The sequence below is a fragment of the Anser cygnoides genome, chromosome 12 (genome assembly GCF_040182565.1).
Source record: "Anser cygnoides isolate HZ-2024a breed goose chromosome 12, Taihu_goose_T2T_genome, whole genome shotgun sequence".
Taxonomy (NCBI): Eukaryota; Metazoa; Chordata; class Aves; order Anseriformes; family Anatidae; genus Anser; species Anser cygnoides.
In genome coordinates this window covers 10,880,178-10,903,404 of record NC_089884.1, presented here as the reverse complement: position 1 = coordinate 10,903,404, position 23,227 = coordinate 10,880,178, and the positions used below count along the sequence as shown (strand labels likewise).

The 23,227-nt window shown below is 49.9% G+C and overlaps 1 protein-coding gene and 1 long non-coding RNA gene across 8 annotated transcripts in view; both read right to left on the bottom strand.

Moving 5' to 3' along the window:
• LOC125183365 (uncharacterized) overlaps window positions 1-23,227 on the bottom strand; it is a 63,740-nt gene that overhangs the window by 24,484 nt on the left and 16,029 nt on the right. For 6 of the 7 annotated variants that reach the window (XR_010834362.1, XR_010834356.1, XR_010834359.1 and 3 more), the window contains exons 5-6: window positions 7,472-7,559; window positions 4,955-7,389 (exon numbers count right to left, since the gene is read on the bottom strand). This is a non-coding gene — a long non-coding RNA (uncharacterized lncRNA). The remainder of the gene's footprint in view (window positions 1-4,954; window positions 7,390-7,471; window positions 7,560-23,227) is intronic. The other variant, XR_010834358.1, reaches the window with a different exon arrangement.
• Window positions 20,632-23,119, bottom strand: CEBPA (CCAAT enhancer binding protein alpha). The gene has a single exon (XM_048068849.2). It carries the CDS (start codon window positions 22,687-22,689, stop codon window positions 21,712-21,714), a length of 978 nt encoding a protein of 325 aa, XP_047924806.1. The 5' UTR covers window positions 22,690-23,119; the 3' UTR covers window positions 20,632-21,711.

The following is a 23,227-nucleotide window of genomic DNA, read 5'->3' as shown; positions in this document are numbered from 1 at the left end:
CAACCACATCAGCTTCCATTGGGACCAAATCCATGACAGTTTACAACTCGAGCTGGTTTCCATTTTCACTGCACAAATTATATTTGCAATGGTAGAAATTGATAATTCTGCTCTGAACCAAATAAATAAAAATGCTTGGAAAATGCCATATTTTGCTCACAAATGAAAAGCAAAAGTTGTTTCAAAGTTTCACTTACTGCAGCAACTGTTCCTCGGTGAGTTTCCCCATTTGTTGCAATGCTCAGTAAGTTCCTTTGGAAACCACTGAGCATTCCCAGTACACACACAACACATCAGGATCAAGCCACAGCCCGAGTCACTTCTAATAAATGCTCTCAGGTGCCAGGATAAAGAGCAAAGCTGTCTGTATTGCCCCCAAGCCATGATCTGCCTTCCAACACCTTCTTCTGGTATCTCAGAAGAATGTAAAAAGAAAGAGAAAGCTGGGAAAGCTCTTCTGAACTGTGTCCTTCAGCCCAAGCTAGCCCCACTAGGTTCCCACCACCACTGCCCCATAGCTCACCTTTGGATCTTCACTGCATTCACCATCCTAGGCAACATCAGGGACTTCCAGCTCAAAGCAGGAGAAGCTGCCAACCACGCTCTAAGACCATACAGTTGCTGCCCCAACAAACTCATGTCAGCCACAGCTTGGCACAAGGCAGAAGCACAGAGCTAGTCCCTGGTGGATCCATCCCCAAGACCATTAGCTACAGGGGCTATGGATACTGCAAGGCACATACAAAAGGTTGACATTTGTTGTCACCAAGGTGGGTGGTTATTTTTATTGTGTTGTATATCTCCATGCAGTGGTCAAAATATAAGTGCAAAGGGGTCTGCAGACAATGAGCAGTCTTAGCACTTGATCCCTAAGGTAGCACAAAATAGTAGAGTGATCTCAGACTGAAGCACAGCTAGGTGTCTGAGCAAGGCCTCTGTTACAATAGGACGGGCTACAGAAACTACATGGAAGAAGGCAGGTGAGTAGAAAAAGGGAGCCCACCTCTGTCACAAGCTGAGGTGCAGCAAAGCCCAGGGTCTACGGAAAAGCAGAAGACTTGTCTCCAAGGCTGATGACTGCCAGGCACAAGAAGCACTGAGGTACAAACTGAGGAAGCATACCAGCATGCTAATTTCAGTCGGGGAAGCGCACATGGTCCAGCAACAGCAGTGCAGTGCTCTGATTCACAGCAGTGTGCGCAGGGCATTAGCATGAGAAAATCAATAGTGGCTTCAGGGGAAAATTAACAGATGGTCATAGGGAAACCTCCCTAAGGTTTTTTTTTTCCCCTTTCTCTGTGATAATAGACCACTTATGAGTTTCTGAAACCACCTGCACATTTTCCCAGTATCATGGCTACTGGTTAGAACAGGGTGTGTGTTTCCACAGTGCTGTTTGCGGCACTGGGTTTGCTTTTCAGTACATGCCTCTCATGTTCCCATGAACGACTGCATAATCCACAAGTTGGCTGTCGTGATGCCATTGATGGTGACGTGGGGGTGATGACTAACGCTCAGGATTAGGTTTGGGGAATACTTAACATTTTCTAGCTAGTCTCAGTGCTTCAGGAGAATCACCTGACATCCAGGTACCCCAGTTTTCCCATTGCTGCAAGGGGAAGAAGTAAAACCTCACTGGACTTTGGAGGAAGAGCAAAGTGTATCAGCGTTTTTAAAGGCTCCTGCAACTCACTACAACAGACGTTACCCAGAACAAAGTGCAGCAAGAGGAAATAGCACAACATCCAGGGACAGGCACAGAAAGCTCCACCACCCTGGGTATATAATACTGCGAAAAGGCGGGGATGGGCAGCAAATGTGTATCTCATGAGTAATGTACACGTGCATTTTCATGTGGCATCACCATTCTGCCAAGGCTGCCAGCTAGCAATGCTTACTGCTCTCCCTGCCAGGACGTGTGACATATGGCACGGCCACATGCTCCTTCAGAGCAGCGTGGTAGCATGGGATCTAGGACTTCATGCTACCCTCCTCTTAGCCTCGCTTTAGCTAGAAGGTATTTGCCCAGATCCCAGATGAAATCAGCCCAAATTTCATAGAAGTGGGCATCAATTCCACCACAATCCCAGGTGTTCTGGGATAAACATCCTGTGCACATCAGATCAATTCAAGAATCTCTGTGAACTGCACTGCTTGCCAACCACCCAGCTGCAGCCAATCGTGCAGGTACAGACACACAGGGCAGCGCCAGCCATGCCAGCTTCCCCCAGACAACAAGAGGGCTCCAGGGCATCCAAAACACTCCGCTCCTGGCAGCTAGGAGCCACTGACGCTATCTCTTGACGCGTGTGAACACTCAGTTGCAAAAATCGTCTTTCCATCCCACCACAAAGACCCTACAATTGCCGCCATGCATGTTCTTCCCTGTCTGCTGTACGTTCTCTTCACCTGCACATCTGGTGCTCAGCCTCACTGTCTTCTGCGTGGTGCCAGAGGGGCAGCTGCAGAAAGCCATTCCTACTTCTCACCACTCATGTGCTGCTGCCCTGGGTGGCGGCAGGCCCTGGTGGCCTCGAGGACTGCAGAGCTCAGGGAGACTTTAGTAAGGCTCTGGCACCAGAAAGATGCTCTGCGCTCACAGCCAAACGTGACCTGTTCTGCAGGGAAAATCTTCCCTCACCAAGCTCGTTCCCTCCCCCTCGGTTAACAGGCAGTCGGGACTGGGTTGTTGATAGTTAAAGGATCATTGCCTCTTGAAATTGTATTTCAGGAAGCTAGAAATCACTGTTTGCTATCCACAGGGTTTCTGTTTCCAAAGGTGACCTCATGCGTGTGTGTGCAGCTACCTTCCTCCAAGAAATGCCTGTGCATACGAAAAAACACCCTCACAAACCGGCGCTGGGGTGCCTGCTGAGAGTGCCACGCTCTGTGCTCCGGCTGCTCCGGCAGGGTGTACCTCACAGTCTCTATTTTAAGGATCAGATGTGTGACATCTGAAGTGCCCCAGGCCAGTACAGTTGAAGGACATGAACATTAAGGGTTACAGATGAGAATCTGTGGTTAGCTGGCAGCTGGCACAAGTATTGCTTTGCCTCATTAATAAGAAAACCTTTTCTAATGAATCCTACCTGCAGCCAATAGATGAACCACAAAGGCTCATCATTACTCCAGCCCTTTTCCAAAATACTGCTGGGTGACTAAAGACAACTGTTGCTTGGACAATGACCATTTTTCTGGCAAAAGACAATGACAGGGCAGGGGTTGCAATGCATAAAGTGCACATATGCTCAATACTTGGAAGAAAGATATTCTCTGACATCCATGTTTGAATTTTAACTGTTGACTGTGGGCCAGGTGCCGAGATGACGTAGGTGGATTTGTAAGTTACATCAGTAACTTAGGGGGCTGGCTGTACGCAGGCTAGCTACACCACAGCTCTGGACTGGCACACTTCCATAGGGAAGATGCACAAATCTGACTGAGCCTACAGGAGAATTTCTGAGGAATTAAATAATGCTCTATCTGACATTTCAGCCTTTGCTGCCAACAGTGTCCTGAGACAAGCACTGGCAAAAATATGGAAGAGGTTTTCTGATGTTATTGTTGCTGTGGATCCCCAGCTACAAGTCCTCTGCGTGGATTTGGAGATGTTGAAAATAATCTATGCGAATGTGGATTATTTTTGAACTGGCATTTTAGTCAAGAATTGTGTTGGAAATAATGGTGATGGAAGGACAGCTAAGCCAGGCCGATTTGTTACAGTAAAGCTGTGTTGTACTTTAGATTACTTATTAACAAACAGCAAATGGGCCTCTGCCTTGACCTTTTTCATTTGAGCAAATATACTCTTCCTGCCCCTTGTAAACAGCAGGTACTGGTAACTGAGTCACGTACCCCCTCACATCACTGAAGTTAGGTTTTTTTTTCATTTGTGGCAAGAATTTTAGTCAAATTGAATTTTGCCAGGCTTACTAAGGTTATTAGCAGTATTATTAGTCTTAATAATACCAGCAGTAATAATAATTCTCTGGATCACCATAGACTTGAGAACATCTAAGTACTTCAAAAATATTAATTAGCAAAACTCAATAGGAGGTCTGAGAAACCAGCAAAAATTGTCAGCCTTACTTCAGAGCTGAAGAGCTAAAAAGAGCCACAGCAAGCAGAAGTGGCTGTTTGCCTGATGAGTTTCAATTAATGGGTGTTTCTTAGGTGTCATGAAATGCCAGGTGCCCAGTGCCTCTGGCAACACTACCAGGTTAAAAGCAGCAGCCCATGGCACATATCTGGAGCAGCATAAGTCAGTAGTAGGTTTGGGAACTGGAGTCAAAAGGATAGGTTCTTCCACTGAGGGCTGGGCTTTCAGTAGCTGCCCTGCTTAGAGTGGGACGTGCCCCAGGTGTGCTGTGCATTGGGAACAATGATCTCCTGGGCTCTTTGGAAAATAACAATCCTGATGATCTTTGGCATAGCTGAAGACCAAGAACATGCCTAGAACCTGCATGTGCTCTTGTGTCACCAGACTACTGATACCCATTCCTTTGTCAGCTAGCTGTTATATTAAACCTTTTGGAGTGGTGGAGACGAACGCTGACAAACACAAGAAACCCCTCTGCAATAGCTGATGACTATTTCTCCAGTCTTATTTTTTACCTGACTCCTCTCTAGTTGTATTAAAGCTCCAGTGGTGGCCAAGTCATGTCAATGGCACCAAGGAGTTTGCAGTGTTCATCTTGGTTATAAGTTAATTTTTCCTGCAGATATCACCCCAATCCACTCTGAATAACACAACATAAAGCACTTGGTAAACAAGGTGAAAGTTTCATCTAGATTCTTAACCAGTGATGTCTCAAAGTCTTTGCAGCAAGGGGTAATTACTTGTATTAATTACAGACTCCTCTAGGGTACATTATGCCACTGCCTAGATAGGATTGGACATACAAATTGGAGGAGTGACTCTTTCTGCTTTCTTTGATTTGTTCAAAAACCTTACCATTGGTAGCCATAGGAAGGACACAGGCAAAGTCAATCCTGGTGTTGTGTTTGCAGTCAGGATGACGCAGTGCCAGAGCAACAGCCTCACAACTGAGAGATCCAGGTGCAGTTTCTCACTCTGACACAGACTGCTCATGTGATCCTGAGCATGTCACGTAACCCGTCTGTCCCCATCTGTAAAATTAGGATAATGGTAGGTAGTTCATGTTAAAGCCTGAAAGATGTCAAAACAGTAAGAAAAAGGAAGCTTCTCTTCCCTGAGTCTTCATCCATCAGTGTCTTCTAAGAGTTACAAAAAGCACTGTGACCAGCCTGACTCCATTTCCCTGCCTATGATATGATCACTGGTATTTGCCTGGTGGGCAACTTTTTGCCCTGTGGCTGTGCTCACTCGCTAAAGCGTGTTTTCCCTCAAGCACTTCATTGCTCTGTACTGCTCATTTCTATCCCATGCTCTTCTACCCTAAAGCCCAGTGCCATATGACGCTTTCCACTTTCTGAGCTTCGTCAGCAGGCTGCTTTTTTCTCTAGCTGGCACCAGTCAGAAACACCCTCTTCCAGGGCCTCATCCCCAGCTGCTGGGTCCCGGCTCCCGGCCACCCAGTGCGTCAGTGCTCCCACTGCCACTTCTCTGTGGCGGGACGCAGCCTCCAGCCAGGCCTCCCTGCATGCTCAGCTAGCACCCGGCTGCTGCCTTCTACCACTGACAGTCAAAGCTGGTTAAGACAACCCCGCTAGAGTTTGGACACCATCACAGGAAACCCTCAGAAAAGTAACAAAAAAGATTATGCTTTTCTTCTACCTTCCTAAAGAAAAAGCCAGGCTTTCAAGCTTATCAACTTGTAGCCATTTGGTGACTACGTTTAGCTGCTTTCTTGACTATTTATCACTGTAGGAGGTAGTTACTTTTCAGGGTAATGCTTTGTGATGACTTTCTCTGAGAACCTTCTCTGGGAACATGGATGGCAACCTGATGCTCTGACTTCGTCATATTCACTCAATTCCCTTCATTTAACTCCATGAACTTCTTTACAGAGTCAGATGTTCTCCAACTTTGCAATGAATTTGAAGCATCTCATTTGCTGACAATAAATCCCAATGTCTCAAATGTTCTGCACATCTCTGGTGACATCCTCTGTTATAGCTATTATCCACTATTATTGATATCCACCATCATTACAAGAAACACGCAAGCCCTAGGGTTGAAATTTAGTGAGGTATTGCTCTTGGGGAGCAAAATGGTGGAGTCCATTTTCCTCCACTTTCCTTCGTCTCAGCAGCAGCTATTTCCCAGCAGAAACACACTGGTGTCACAGGAGTTTTTGGTTGTGTGATGCCTAGTAACTTTAATAGGAGTCCCACAGCTGCCATCCCACACAGTGCTTTGAAGATTCGGACTGTGTTTCAACCCAGAGAGATTGTCTATAAAAGTCTCACAAACAATTCAGGCACAGTTACTGGCTTGGCCAGTCCTCGTCACTTACATGTCACCCTTCAGGAGCAGCACTCCCCAGGCTGACATTTGGGCAGGCACGGAAGTGACGCTGTGGCTCTTGGGAACCTCATAGCCAGCGGGTCCTAGTACACACAACACAAATCCAGCAAAGTGGGGTTCTCGGCACAGCCCTCTGGTGTTGCCTTCTCTTGGTGTAACATTTAACAAGCACCAAACAGGTGCAGGAAGAATCTCCCCACTTCACATCGGCAGGAGCTGTGGGGGGTTTCTGAGGCCCCGGGCTCATGGGCACTTGGACCCAATGCAGGTGTCAAAGCGCAGGATCACACCAGGGGCAGGCCCACCTCACGGAACCCAAATGCACAGGAGCTGTTCTGCACCTGCAGCCGTGCAGTGGTGCAACAGCTCATGTCCTCGCCTCACCCTTCCTTCCTTACCTCCATTTCAGATAAACCCCGAGTGCCTGCCAGTCAGCAGCTGCCTCCCTGCCTGAAGAGCACACCTGGGTGTGCTGTCAGGTGAACAGGGGACAGCACCTGGCCGCCACCCCGGCCTCTGGCTCTCGCACAGCCGAAGCACGGGGTGTAGGGTGACCAGCCCGGGACCAGCTCAGCGCCCGGTGTGGCAGCCCTCTCCTCTGTGGTTGCTCCCAGGACGGCCCCCTCAGCGGTGCGGAGGGAACAGGAAGGATCTGGAAAGCTCTGTGGCTCCGTGCCATTTTCGTGTTTGTTTACACACACTGCTCTCTGAATGGGCAGAGGTCTCTGAAAGTGCTGATTCATGAACATCCCTGCCATCTGTGGCCTCTTCAAATGAGAGCTCACCCGGATCCAAGGATGATTTACTTTTCTTGGCTCTTCATCTCAAACTGATTCTGTCTCCGTTCCCTCAGACTTCGAAGGATTTGGGCAAAAACAAATATTATTGAATCCCTTGAAGCTGCTGAGTTAACTCTGAGCCACTGAACATTCAAGGTTCTGACAGGGGAAAAATGGCAAGAGTTAGTGCTGGGGATGCCGTCTCACAAACCTCACAGCCCTCCATTTTCTTCAAACCTACTGGTCTCGGCACACTCACAAAGTCACAGTTTGGAGGCCAGTGAAGGAAGACAGGAGAGGCTCTGCCATCCCAGGAGCTGGAGCTGGATCTGAACAGGGATTAGAAATGGGTTAGGATGCTGGATACCACACACATCCACCCCAGGCAGAATACAGCCACCTCCTGTCCCTTCGCCAGAAAAGCTTCATTTCTTTCTTCCTCACACCAGCCACCAGCATGATGTACCTGCTTTGTGCAGATGACTTCAGTGTTAGTCCTACTGCACTGCCCTCCTCTCTTTTTGCACTGTGCTCTAAAAATCTGTTGCTGCCGATCCACTTTCCCATTAATGGCCACGGCCTCACCAAGCAGGGCAGAGCTGTGGTCAGCGAGCTCTCCTGTCGGGGCACGTTATACACCACCACTGCAGCCGAGCAGCTGCCCCCTTCCTCCCCCCAGCTACGTCTTCCCACTTGTGAAACTATCCCCTCAGAACCAGAAGAACCCGCTCCAGGGGAAGGTGCCTGAATGGGGCTCGCAGGAATTGGCCCTGAAACTTTGTTATTGGAGCTGACACTGGAGTCCAGCGAAGTGCTCAGCTGCACCTCCCGCTAACGTCACGCAAGTGGAAGGTGCTTTGCATGCCTCAGTACTAGCCCCAGCGTTATCGCAGGCCAAATCATAACCACCGTAATAAAAGTTTGCAACAACGTCAGTTTAATTAATGGTGAGAAGAAAAAAGTCTTGCCAGGCCAGATGGCAAATCCTGAGTTTCTCACGTGATGACTGTCAAATTACTGTCTCCACAAAAGAACGTCATCAAGCACATTTAATAAACCTTGGAAATGTTTATCGAAGCAGCGGCAGAGATCCTGGCTGATCCACCAGGGTCTGTGCCCAGGAGAGATCCAAATGCAGAGCTGAGCTTTAAGGAGCTGCCACCAATAAAGGCCTCGAGTGCATAAAACCAGACTCGGCTTTTAGACTTAAAAGTCCAGCTTCGCAGAGGTCCCTGTCTCTCAGCCACCTGCACTCTGTGGTCTCTCCTTGGTTCACATTCACATTTTCTGCTGGCAAACCTGCCCAGAACAGCATCTCCAAGGAGCTGCATTTTACACCAGCCTCCACGGGCACACAAAGATGCAGCCACCCCTTCCCTGAACGCCCTGAGGTGGGGGTCTTGCAAACCAGCTCCCGGCAAGCCAAATGCATCCTGAGGCTCCTCGCAGCACGGAGCTCCGATCGTTTCACTCTAACCCAGGAGCTGTCCACCACCAGCAGGACGGAGAGAGCAAACATCCGTTTAGCAGAGGTTTCACGCAGGTTTCACTCTGAAGAGCTTCACCCAGAATAGCTGATCGGCTGGCAGTTAGACAGTCTCATGGGAAGTGAGAGACAAGCGCTCGCAGATTGAGGAACGCATTGAACCCAGGTCTCCCACTTCCTCAGTGAATGCTCTAAAATAAAAGACAGTGACTTAGAAGACAGACACCAGCCATAAGGAAGGAGCACCCCTCTCTCACTTCAGTGGTATTGCTGGCACTGCCCCTGGGGAGAAGACTCTGGGCTTGGAGTCCTCAGAGGACTCAAGCAGGAAGCCCTGAGTGAGGTTTCTATGCTCTGATGGGATGGCAAGAGAGGCAAGAGTGGAAAAAAGATCAGAAACACCCATATTTTCAGGCTGACCTCTGGATATCAAACATGCTTGGTGCTTGGGAAGCCTGAGCACATCAGCTTTGCTTTTGGTTTTAGGATCTGGCTTTATGGCGAGACAGCACCACAATCACTGTTCCTAGCCCCGTGCCCTGCACTGAGCGTGGCACCCGCGGGCCAGCAGCCATGTAGCATCTCCCTGAGGGCTCGGTGATGGGGTGCCCGAGGGCCACGACCAGAACATGGGTCTGCCACTCCATCTGTGCTCTTTGGGTGAAAGGATGTGGTTTGCTGAGGCTTTGTGGTCCTTTGGCTAGTGAATGGCAATGTTCTGTGGGAACTGGTTTTGACTTCTCAAAGCTTTTACCTTTGAGACAGTGGGACAGGACACTTTGAAAACTGCTTCTTCCCCCTTTGTAGACAACGGGAGAAAAAATGACTTGACATTTTCATACTGCAGTAAAACCCTCTTTAAAGTGTAATAAATAAATTCTGCCTCATCTGGATGAAAGTGCATTGTACTTTTGCAACTTTATGTGTTATCTTTCAATACCAACAACAAGAAAACAAGCATTCCACACAAAACAAAGAAATAAAAGAACATGTTTCAAGTGTTGGCTGGTAATTCCGTGTAACATATTTTCAGGCCTGTCATGAAAAATAAGCAACGTAATACAATTTTTGTAAGCTGTTTCTCTTGGCAGATGGCATTTCCATTTTCAGTCTAACGCGGAGGGCTGAAGTGACCACCACCACTCCACTAAAGCTAAACCTCTAGCATAGCTGCTGCAGCCACTGAAGAGTTCTGCTTTCACGTCGCTGTTAGCACGGGGAGTTTCAGAAGAATTTTGGATTGGCTTGGAAACAAGTCTAGCAGGGTGCTACAAATAGAATAGCAGAAGAAGGTAGCAGAGTAAAAATATGCAGCATTAGATCACGGGTATGGAAGTAGTGCAGACAGGAAGCCAATGAAAGGGATAGGCATGCTGTTGCTCTCTGCTACTTGCCACGATTTTGAACGCGCTCCATTTCCAAATCTCTGACAAAATTCCCACTTGTTTAACCTCACCTCCCTCCTTCACATTGACACTCACAGCCAGTCCTGATAAAAAGACCAGCACACTAGGAAGGAGATGGGTTGTTTTTAAGCCTGGCCCTTCAAAGCGCCCTGTGCAGCACAAAACAGCTCGCACGGTCACCAGCCGTAAAGTTTCAACTCACAGCAGGCACAGCAGGGCTGAACACAGAACCTGTACTTGAACCTTTCTGACCTTTGGGGATACATCCTCATAGTTTGGGCTCAGTCAATTCATATGGTGTCCCACATCTGAAAGCTGGGGTGCCTACAGCAAGGCTTTGCTCATGCATCTAATGGCCTGGGTTATTTTCCAAGGTGTGCACCACTTTCCTACTGACTCCTGCGGGATTCATCAGCCTCATTTAGGAATTTGAATATGGATTTAGGAGTCTAACTTTTGGCACTTGGGGTGGAAAACTTTAGCCAATAAGACTGCACAATCCTATTACCATGACAGCTTGGGAATGTGAGAACTCAGCAGTTTGGAATAAGGCGCCACATTAAAAATAGATTAAACTGAGAACAGCCCTCACGGCCTGCGGCGCCTAGGACAAGTGTCTGCCAGCTGAAATGCCTCGTAGGTAACTGTTCGCTAGTGAATCAGGTGCTGGCTGGAGGTGCCCACAGTTGCCTCGAGACACAGACAGATTTTTTTTCCAGAGACACTGTATTTTTTTTTCTAGCACCATATGAAACTCGGCAGCTCTAACCCTAAGGGGATCTGTGCAAACCTCTGGCTTGCTCTGGTTCCCATGGCACTCACATCCACCGAGTTTCACTTTGAATTTCAGGCCCACAAATTTTCAGACTCAGCCCAGAGCGATAAGCTCTGCCAAGCCGGAGCTCTAGCGATCGAGCAGGACTCTTCCCCTTTCTCTGAACACTAATGCATGAAATGGTGGAGGAACCAAGCCGCCTTGTTGTGACACAGGGAAAACACGATCAGCATCCAGCGCAAGGTGCTGGAAGGACTGATTTCCTGGTCCGTTTGCAGCCCGAGGGTGAAACAAAGGGTAAGCTTGTTCCCCTGGCTGGCGGCTCCCTGCTAGCCAAGGACAAGAGTCACTTGTCCCTTTGGCTCCCTTAGATCTGCCCAGCAATGACCGCAGAGATTTGCTGACCTGCCGGCAGCACTTAGGACAGCTGGTGGGGTTGCATTTCAGTGGCTCTGTGTTTGTTTCTCCGACAGCTCCCAGAGGACAGTAATGCTTTTATGCTTAATATATGCTGTCATTTTGTATTACATCTTTTCTTTGGAAATTACTTCATAAAAGACCAAACCTAAACAAAGACCCAAACCCCAAAATCCAAACCCCAAAGAAAGTTGAGGACTGCTGCAGACATCGCGAGTGAATTACTGCTCCTTCAGCTGACACGGAGTCAAAAGAAGCCATAGCCCTGCTGGCTTCACAAGAGTGATCTGCCATAGAGTGGTGGTTACTGGTCACTAACATCTCTTCTCCAGACTTCTGCTCTTTCTCTTCTCCAGTCCCATCATGTGGTGAAGCCCTTGATAGTGGCTTTTGCTGCTGTATCAGCATTTGTGGCATAAAACAATTGTGACAAACCTTTGGATTCCACAGCTGGATTGCCCAAACACATACATGACCAAGCACAACCCCAGCTCCTAACTGTCCTCCTCCAAAATCAGTCCTCCCGTGCCTGATCCACGCAGCACCCACAGACTGACAGTGAGGGTCACGGTCTTACACAAAGGACTGGCAACGACTGGCTCAGAGCAGACTGGATCTATTTGCATGTAGGGGCTCGATGTGCTGGAAAAATATTACAAGCACACTCCGTCCAGTTTCATCTTCAGCTGAGTACAGTAACTCACTGAATACTGCAATACATTTGACAGGTTAAGAAACCTTCTGCATTTTATTTGTTTTAATTCCCTGTATATCTCTCTACACTTTATTTTCCCTGCAGGATTGTTTGGGAATGCCTTACAATAACAGGATCAAGAAAGGAACGGTATATACCAGGTGTGTGAGTGACTAACTCTGCCCCGCAATGAAAGCACTGCCAAAACTTGGGGGGGATTTCAGCGTACTTCTATTTCTGTAGATACAGGTGGGCTGAGAACATCATTGACTAGGTTCCAGTGGAATAAATAAAAATAGGTAAATGATAGATGGGAACGTATCTCCCCCAAGCCTTGGGATTTACAAAGAATTCCCCTATTCCCCCACTCCACACACAAACCTGCACATTTCAAGATCCAGAAGGCACCTTTTTCATACGTAATGCTAAAAATTTACACTAGGCTTTATAATCCTAAAATACCTCTATGGCACTGAGCCACATTTGCAATACGTGGGTGGAAAAGCTGTCAGCATAGCGGAAAAAATATTCTGCTGAAACTCAAAACTTTGCAGAAACAGCTGAGTCACTCTTTCACAGTTAAGGTAGTCCGGGCTTGTTACCCTCCGTGCCTCTGGACAGAGCCTGGCACACGCGCCCACCCCCTGGCTGCTGGGACCCCCAGCCCACCTCTGAATATAAGCTGTGCTGAGAGCATCGAGCAGGCTTTCCTCACGCAGGTGCTTTGTACCACCCACCCGTGCAAGCCGAACGAACGCTGGGCATCCCAGAGGCTTGAAGCCTTCAGGTATCTGCAGCAGTGCGGCCAGATGTGTGCTGGCCAAGTCATATGCATCAGCTCAGCTCTGGTAAGCAAGATGATACGCAGCTGTACGCGCAGCTTATGACCTGATCACAGCTCTCAAGGCAAATGATGTTTCCCTGACCTCATAAGAATTAATGCTTTTTTATTAAAAATCATGAACATAATGTAAAAGCTTGAAAATCTATCTCAAGTGCTCTAAGCTAAAAGAGCACAAGATCAAAACACGGAACAAAAACATCTCCACATTTCATTCTCTCTTTTTTTTTTTTTCCTTTTTTTTTTAAAGTCTCCCGATTCCGTCAGTATTATTGTTTTGGCTGGTAAGAGGGAGCTGCCTATGAGCCATTTATTAGCACAAAAAATTACTGAAATTGCAAAGGTCTAGAAGTCATAACTGCCAACAGATTATAGACTACTAATGCAGTCACATATGAAATCTAGAAAGCTCATTTTAAAGGAACTCTATATAGCCTATACATTTTGATTCCCTCAAAATACAATTTGGCTTGAAAAATCCTGTGATCCTTTGACCTGCACTTTAAGTAGAATGCAAGATTTTCAAGAAAAATTAGATTTGCCTGTCCAAATCAGAAGAGTGTACATACAGGTAAATAACAGCTTCCTTCACATGCACAACAATGCATCAGATTTTCAGTGTGTAAAAATAATTTTCATATGAACTGCAGTAACAATATAGACTCATTAGCTGTGCTGTACACACACAGCCATGCAAATGCTGTCACTGGGATTCATGGGTGCTTACAGGGCAAGTTTGCTGCTCTAAAATGGCAATATCAGAAGGTAATTTTGCATTTTAAACCCTAACTAAGGAATTGTCTATAAAAACTGACGTCCCACATTTGTGTTCCATGCTAATAGCTGCCAGCCAGTCTAACTTGCATCTGTGTGTTTCCTCCCCCAGTGAGAAGATCTATTTCACGTTGTACATCACAGAAACGTGCCCAGGATGTGCACACACCCAAGACATGAACTGTTTTTCCCTTGCCCCACTCTGCCATTGCACTGGAATTCTGGGTGGGACCCTTGTGATGGAAGAAATGCAGCGAAGGATTCCCCTACGTTTCAAACTTTTCTGAAACATTTCTCGTCGTTCTCATATTTCACAAAACCCAGCAGTCCTCCAGCAAGAGCACTTTGCTTTTCATGGGAAATGACACTGACTGGGGCAAAAAATATGCTTTTCTAAATAAACAGATTATGTTGTATAACATGAAAGCTAAAAAAATAATGGCCTCAGCACGCCTACTCCCTGTCTGCCATCACCAAGTGCACACACACCACAGGCTTCAGCTGGGTACCTTTTCAAGCACCAGGCCCTCTTACAGTAGTCGGACAGCTGGCTCTCCCACAGACCCACCTTCCTTCAAAGATTTGCTCCCAACCCTGGTAAAGATGATGTGACTTTTGTCACCAGCAGAAGCAAACTTCAAATGTCCTCAGCTCTGCACCCCAACAGCAGCTGTCTGTCTTCTCTCTTCTCTACCTTCCCCTCCACATCACATTTTCATACCAAAATACATACTGTTCCTATGAGCCCTAAACACTTTCATTATTTTAGGTCTTCTCCTATAGGGCTACAGAAAGAGCAAATTTCATCTACTACAACAAATATAAGAGCACTCTCTCAGTGCTGCTCGTGAGCTCTTGCAGGGATAATTCAGGTCACTGACGTAACGCTGAGAAATGCACCCAGCTACCGAACAAAAGTACGAACACCAGCAGTGTCAAGAAACATCTGCCACTGTTTATAATTCTAAGGAAATCATCCATATACAAATTAGTTTTAAAAATTTACAGTTGTATTACTGATAGCTGAAGAATCACATTTCCAACACCACTTGGCCACGACATTACAAAATAAGTTACGTGAGATAACTCAAAATGTGAACGTCATTCTTTACCTATTATGTAACGTCCTATGTGTTGTTACAGGTCTCATGAAATACCCACTTGGAATTTGCCTTAGCAAAAGCTGCTTTTAAATTGGTTTTATCAACTCAGAATTCTTGATGGGATATTTGCAAATGTTATTGCTCACAATGTAAACATTAAACAGTATGCCTAGAGCTTTATTTATTTACACTACCTACATGTTCACTTACAATCAAAACTTGATGCTTTCATGTGGTAATCATATATTGACTTTTTAAAATAAATGTTGCCAGTACTTTTTATATACATTCTTCACTCAGTGAGCCAAATAATACAGTGCTATTCTTAAAACTGCAGACTAGAGAAGCAAACCTTAGCTTTATTGCACGGAACAGCAACCCCTTCTTTACCCCTGCCTTCAGCTACAATGGGAATAAGCCAATTCTGTAACCAATAATAAGATAGGTCAAGAAAATGTTGGTATGAAAACACTGCTAGTCCCATTCTTTCGGAATTTAGCATGAGTTCCAGTCAACATGGGAGGGCTGCTGACTGGAGTGAAGCAAGCGGCACTTGCACAGAGCCTTCCAGGTTTTATACTATTTTACGAGAAGTCTAAATGCTAATTTTCACAATTATGAGTCAACAACAAATACTCATTTCAGCCTGACTCTGTCAACAGTGTTTTAAATGAACTGGCTCGTCAATAAAAATGTGAAAATAATTTTTTAAAAGTTCATGAATATACATTCCTAGTCCACCAATCCCCGCACGAAACTGAATTCTGTTCCACCAAAGAGAAATCTAACATATAAATGACAACATAACAAAAATAAGACATATATCTGACAGAGATGACTGTATGGTTGTATATGATGAAAGCTAGAATATGTGATACTCAGTGACCAACAGCAGGTTTGGCAGTCAGCCCTGATCTCCCCATTACCGGTTGGGTTATATTTACTGGTATTTGGTTGGGTTATCTCCTCTCCCTGAGGGACACTAGTATAAATCACGTGGTGGATCCAATACGTATTAGTAGCCTGAGATTTATTTGGTTCTTGAGGCAGATCTACAGCAAGATGCATTAGACACTGCAGAAGGAATATCGAGAGTGAGAAAACTGAGATACAGAAGTCCCACCGTATGCAAAAATGTTCTGAAACTTTTCGAGGCATTTGTTCGGTCAAGACCTTCCCTAACTCCAGTGGGATTTTGCCAAGGGAAGTGGTTTGAATGCCTAAAGCAGGGTTAATTCCAAACTGTGCCTCTTTTTTAACCTAAATAATTAGAAATCACAAAAACTCTGCTCATAAAAGGAGACGTGCTAATCCCTCTCCTCAGTCACTTGCTCCTGACTCCCAGTGAAGCTGCACCCAGAAAAGCTCCCATTGCTGCCTCCTACCAAGCATCCTCATATTTCAAAGGAGAAACCGATTCGTCCAGTAAAGGAGGGAATAATGTCTAAAACTAGGGCAGGTCTTGAATCTCCTGTTGACTAGGAACAGTTGTTAAAATGTAAGTTGCCCCTGCTGCACAAAAAATAAAGTCAGGGCAGGTAACCGGAGCCAGTGCCTGCTGCATGGGCCCAATCCTGTTCCCACTGCAGTCAGTGGCAGGACTCCAACCTGTTTAATGGGAACAGCAACAAGCTTTCTATCTCCTTAATATAAATGAAGATATGCATCTCATCTTTGACATATTTTGGGCTCAAAGCCATTGGCTGACACTTGTTTGGTTCTCTGTACGCGCATGACTCATGGGATAATATAATGCCTGATTTCCATTCTGCCAGACCTGTCTTTCTCAGTGGTTAACTATTAATTCTGGAGGCAAGATGCAATACTGCAGTAGAATAGGATGTTAAACTAAGAAAATTGCACTTAAATATTTAGAGTAAATGAATCAGATTCCCTTTGTGAGAATTCCCTTCCAGTTAAGGAGTTACAGCCACATACTCCTTGGAACATCAGCCCACTGCTCCTGCACAGAGGGAGCTTTTATGGAAGTCCCCAGCACAGTACCCGGCAGGCAGCAGTGTGACCGTGCTGCCTTTACCAGCTCAAGGAGAAGCCTGATAATGGAACTGACATAAATATATATATATATATATATGTATTCCAAACAGCTGATTTTTATTTCAGGCTACCTACACCAAACTGGGTTACTCTGGATATATGAGCGCTGATTTTCCACCAAAACTGTAAACTCTTTGGGATAAGGTCTGACTTTTTCTCTTCAGATCCATAGTCTACATTTGAGACTCTTAGTATTACCTTAAAAAATATTAATAATATAATACGGACTGGAAGGAATTATCTGAACAGACTTTCTGATTCTTCTGAAGTTTCTTGTGGCATATCTATTACCACTAAGTGTTGTCTTGGCTTTAAAATGCTGTACCTCAGATAAGGTGACTTACACACGGATATTTCCACGCAAGCTGTTTGTATGCAACTTCACTTGTATAAATGAGGATTTCATTCCAGGGGAAGAAAGAGAAGGCCAGAACCACAGATGTCGACGTATAAAACATTATTTTTGGCTTAACCTAGTATGCCAAGAGAGGGCAGTGGGCCTGTTCCTCCACCCTTTACTCAATTAGACATTCGTCATTGTTTTCACCACCAAATTGGGTCAAACCCAGCCAGCACATAGCATGGAGAAGCACCTGCTTTCTCCTAACAGCAAGGATCTTCCACTGCCCCCTTTCAGTGTGGGAATTGTTGTGGAGTACTCCAGAAACTGTCTCCTAACCTCTAACAACTTGAAGCAGGTGAAGAAGACGATCTCCTTTGGGGTAATTCCCCCACTGCAGTAGAAAAAAAATAAATCACTGAGAAATCTTGATGTTCCTCCCCCACCCTGAGCCACTCCAGACTGCAGGACTTTGTTATGATCATGAGCAACCTCTCAACTCTGTACACAGTGCTAGCAGACAACTACTCCTTTCCTCCCCGCGCCCTCCTAGCATGTGATCTGCCCACCCCCGCATCTCGCCCCCTCCGTGTCCCCAGCCCCAGGCCTGGGGCTGATGAGGGCATGGGGTGGAGAAGGAAGGGCTGCACTGCCGCCGTGGAACTGTGTGTCGGGATGGGCAGGGGCTGGCAGCATTGCAGTAGCACCGCACACAGGAACAGGCTTCGGGGGGAATCTTTCAAAAGGCTGCCCCACGGCTGTGTAGACAAATGCCTTCAAGAGCGCACCCACCCAACACTGGCGCTGCACAAGCCCTTGGCCAAGTCAGGGTAACTGGTCCTGGTGCAGCAGATATGTGTGCAGGGAGGTGAGCAGGAGGACCGCATATGAGGCCAGCCACTGCCCGCAGCCACACCAGGCTCACCCTGCTGCGTTACTGCACCCCGCAGCAGGGCAGCCCCTGCTGCTACCGCGTCCGCAGCAGCACAGCATGGTGCCTGTTTGCACTTAACCCACTGGTCAAGACGATCCCCTGACGTCTCCAGCTATCCCTTCCAACTATTCCATGATCTTTGGAGCAGACAGTACGTGAAAACCCTTTCCATTTCCTATTGCCCCTAACACACACCCAAATGCTACTGAAACAGTTCGGTTCATATGCGAGGGCAATGGCATGGGGTCACACACAGCATTCCTCCATTCAAGGAAACAGCTCTGACAAATGTTCTTGCATTACTTGTCAGGTCACCTTTACGACAGAGGCAGGCACCAGACCCGAGTTAACACCAGCCCACACCTGCGTCCCCTCGCCCAGGCTGGCAGGACACTGCTGCTGGAGCCAACGCTTGCTAGCAGGGTGACCATCGGCCCTCGTGGCTGGCATGCTGCAGAAGCTGCTGGTGCGACCACGGCCCGCCACGCTGGTGACATAATGCTTGTAGTGCTCTTCAGGGTGAGGCTCAGTTCTTGCTGCCCAGGTTTGCGGACCCCTGCCATTTCCCCCCAGAGGAGGAAATCTGACAGTGTAATCTGCGGTAGCAGGGGCCTGCTCTCACACTCCCATCTGGGAGGCAGGATGGCTGTAAAATCCCCTCTCCTTCCAGAGAGATGGAGCGCTGCTCACTGTGATCCTGCTGTGTGAGGGCAAACATCCCTGCACACGCTGCTGTGAGACCTTCCTCATCTGGGCAATGACTTGGGGCCGTGTCAAAAGCTCAGCCTCTTGCTGGAGAGCAAGAGAAAACGCAGAACCGCAGCAGGAAGGGGTTGCCAGCACAGAGCGAGGCTGCAGAGCACCGTGCTGCGAGACCCTTTTGTTGGGGCTCAGCCTAGGGTTTGGGTTAGGACTGGGGCACGCTGCTCACTCTGGCACTATGTTTAAGGCAAGCATCTCTAAACGCTTTTCTGCTATCAATAATTTACCCTTCCTAATATTCCGTGGCACGCTGTGTTTATATAACTATTGAAACACCTATGCGGTAGATAGGTGATCTTAATTTTGAATCACAACATGGTTGATTCTTCTGCCGCTGAACACCTGCCTAATCTATAGTTCATTTAAATTAATGGAAAAATCTGCTTTGTCTGAGGCCGTAAGTGATTTGCTGAAACCACACACACAGAGTGAGTCATGGTTCAGAACATAACTCAAACGATCAGGACTGTATTCCCATGCTCTAACCACCAGATTACAGTCCCTCCCACATATACCCTGCAATAATCTTTGCTCAAATGATAACAACGTTTCCCCACTTTACACGTTGGACAGCATTACTCAGGGAGGCGCATCGCTGGCGACAGGAGCCCAGCTCTACAGGGCTGGGGGAAAGAGGAAACACAAGTAAAAACCATTGGTTTTGCCCAGTGCAAGTAGAACTTAATTCTCCCCTTGGAAAATTACGCGCTATCAATCCCTTGGTTTGAACCTAACTGGAAAGTGAAATCCTTAATTCTGGTCCACGTTCATGTCCCTCTGATCCATCCTCATGGACTGCCACGGTGTGTTCTGCAGGGCCTTCTCTTCCCCTTCCCCTTCTTCCTCTTCCCCTTCCCTTTCCCTTTCCTCTTCCCCTTCCCCTTCTCCTTCTCTCCGTGCCCCGGAGTCCCGGCTCCGCGGGGCAGGGACAAGCCCCCGACTCGCGGTGCCCAGCATGGCGAGCAGCCCTCCGTTACCTCACCTCCCGCCCGCCGCCCCTCACGGCCGCCACCCCCCCCACACCCGGTGCCTGGCGCGGGCGGCGCGGCCCCACGGCCCGGCCCGGCCCCGCCGCTGGCAGCCGCCGGGGCGGAGCCCTCGCGCCCTATCGCCGCCGGGCCTCGCGCCGCCTCCCCTCACGGCCCGGCCCGGCCCCGGCCGCGGCGAGGCGGAGCGGGGCGGGGACCCGCGGCGGTGCCGCCCGGCCGTGCTCAGCGGCCGGGGCTGGCCCCGCGGCCGGCCGGGAGCCCCGGAGCGGTGTCTGTGGGCCCGGGCCGGCTGGGGCGAAACTCCCCGGGGGAGGGGAGAGGAGGGGAGGGGAGGGGAGGGGAGCGGCCGAGCCGCGCCTCGCCGGGCCGGGAGCCGGGAGCGCTGCGGGGCCATGCCCGCCCCGGCCCGAGCGAGGCGGCCGGCTCCGCGGCACCGAGCGGCGGCGTGCGGGGAGCTGCCGTGCCCCGGGAGGCGGCCGCAGAAGAGCAGGCAGCTGGCGGAGCCGGCCGGCAGCCCCGCGCTGCTCAGCCCGCCCGGAAGAAGTGTCACCACACGGAGAGGCGGGCGGTTATGGTCGAATATATGCTGTTTATTTATGAGTGTAACCAGGACTTCGGACAAACTTTATATGCAGCCCTCCCTCCCCCCAGACAACCCCCAACCCCACCGCCGGGTAACCCACCCGCGGCGCACACGCCCCCCGCACACGCACGCCCCAGGCGCTGCCCTCCCGCTGCCCCGGCCCCGGGCCGACTTGCTGCCCAGCTCCAGCTACGAGCGCTCCGGCGAAGGCGGTTTGTTTGGGTTGGTTTGTTTGTGTGTTGTTTTTTTTTTTTTTTTTTTTTTTTTTTTCCGCTCTCTGCCGGGGAGAAGCTCCGGAGTCCAAAGGTGCTGCGGTGGGGAGGCAGCGGCCGGCCCGGGCCCGCGCTGGAGGCAGCGCAGCGCACACTCGCTCACCCACCCACACAAATAATAAAATAACGTTGCAGCACAAGGGCATAGTCTCTGTCACCAGATAAGAAAGTCATGTGATGGCAAAGATCTAAGTAATGCAATAAAAATAAAGTGTAGCTAGTATACACGGAAAGGCTTTCACATTACATGAGGCACAGCTTGGACAGACAGAGACTTGGAGAGGAGCTGAATGTCCTGGAATAAAGCAAAATACGCTGAGAGTTCATAGTAAATACCCGCATCGATAGGTATTTATTCACTTGTGCTTCGCCATGTCGTGACATACAGTACAAGACGCTGCTGCTCTTCCTTTTGAGACGGGGAGCTCACCGCGCTCCCTCACAAGCTGCTACTCCGGCAGTCCAGGCTGTGTCTGTCGGTCCCGGGGTGGCCTGGAGGCACTGGGGCCAGGCTGGGGCCCCCCAGCTGCCTCCCGCTGCTCCAAGAGGCTTCAGGCCCTGCTGCCTGTGCTCCCTGCTGCCTGCTCCTCAGCGCCGGCCCCTCCGGCCCTCACCCTGCTTCCTTGCACCCTGCCAGGCTGGGGCACAGAAAGCCCCAGAGCTCCTGCAGCCAGCTTTTAAGGCACATCTGGGTCACTATATGTGCTTTATTACTATTATTATTATTGTTATTTACCCTGTGTAGACACGTGAGCTTTTTATTTCTTCCTTCCCCTCGCCTTTCTCCTTATAAAACTCACCATGTTTTCAGCTTATTCGTGTGTCATCCCTAAGGCACAAACCTTTTTAATACTACAGCTGCCTGGCTTCTTTTATTGGTCGTTAATTGTTCAAAAAAAAAAAAGGAAAAAAAAGAACCGAACAACAACAAAAAAAAAAACAACCCCCCCCCAACAATCTGAGATCGCTGCGCTCCAGTATATATAATATATATATATGTATATGTAGGTGAGCGTGGCAGCCCGACGGCGCCCCGCAGTCCCGGCGCTAGGCGCAGCTGCCCATGGCCTTCACCAGCGAGCTCTCGGGCAGCTGCCTGAAGATGCCCCGCAGAGTCTCCAGCTCCCGGGTGAGCTGCTCCACCCGCTTCCGCAGCCGCTCGTTGTCGGTGGTGAGCTCCAGCACCTTCTGCTGCGTCTCCACGTTGCGCTGCTTGGCCTTGTCCCGGCTCTTGCGCACCGCGATGTTGTTGCGCTCCCGGCGCACCCGGTACTCGTTGCTGTTCTTGTCCACTGTCTTTTTCGATTTGCTCCGGTGGTCCGCGGGCATCATCTTGAGCGCGCCGGCGGCGGGCAGGCCGCCCGGGGGGTGCGGGTGGTGCGGGTGGTGCGGGCTGGGCACGGGCGTTGGGGGCGGCGTGGGGTGCCCGGGCTGGAGGTGCATGGTGGTCTGGGCGCAGTGGGCGATCTGGTACTGCAGGTGGGAGGGGTGCTGCTGCGCGGCGTGGTGGGGGTAGAGGGCCGACAGGGCCGCCGACTTGACCTCCTCCTCCTCGCGGGGCTCCTGCTTGATCACCAGCGGCCGCAAGCCCGGCGCGGCGATGCGCTCGTAGAGCGGGTCGAGCTTGCCGTCCATGTAGCCGGCCATGCAGCCGAAGAGCGGCTGCTGGTGGTGCTGCTGCTGGTGCCCCGGCGCCGAGGCGGCGGCGCCGGCCCCATGCATGCTGTGGAAGTCGAAATCCCCGGCCAGGATGGCCTTGGCTTTTTCCTGCTGCTTGCTGTGCTGGAAGAGGTCAGCCAGGAACTCGTCGTTGAAGGCGGCGGGGTCGATGTAGGCGCTGATGTCGATGGAGTTCTCGTTCTCGCAGATGTCGCCGAGCTCCGCGCCGCCCGCAGCAGGTGCCGCCGCCGAGGGAGCCTCTCTGTAGCTGTAGGCGCTGCCGGGCAGGGGAGTCTGGAGCTGGTGGTGCTGGCCGCTGCTCATCGGGGGCCGGGAATCGACCTCGTAGAAGTTGGCTTGCTCCATGAAGCACCTACAGTCTGCCGGGCATGGTGAAGGGCTCCTGCAATCCAGGTTTCGGACGGGGCGGCGGCGGCGGCTCTGCCAAGCCCGCGGCACCCCGCGGTTTCCCGGCGGCGAGCAGCACGGCGCGGCTCGGCACGACTCGGCACGACTCAGCTCGGCGCGGCTCGGCGCGCCCGGAGCCCGTCCCCCGCCCCAGCCCGGCCGAGCCCCGCTCGCTGCCTGCCTGCCCTGTTGCTAGTGGCTTGCCTGGGTCCTGTGAGCCGTATATATACACCCCCGCAGCAGGGCCGGGGATCGCCCTCTAGTGTCCACCTCCTGCCGGGAACCTTTGACCACCGCGCAGCCGGGTCTTAGCGCCCCGGCCGGGCACAGCCGCCCGCCCGCCCCCGGCAGCCGCCCCGAGCTCGGCGGGCTCCCGGCGCTGGGCTGCGCTCTCGGGGGGGGGGTCCCCGAGCTGCCCGAAGCCTCCCGGGGAGGTGCGGGGAGCGGGGCCGTCGCCCACTGCGTGCCCGGGGCCGCTCGGCGCCCTCCCACCGGC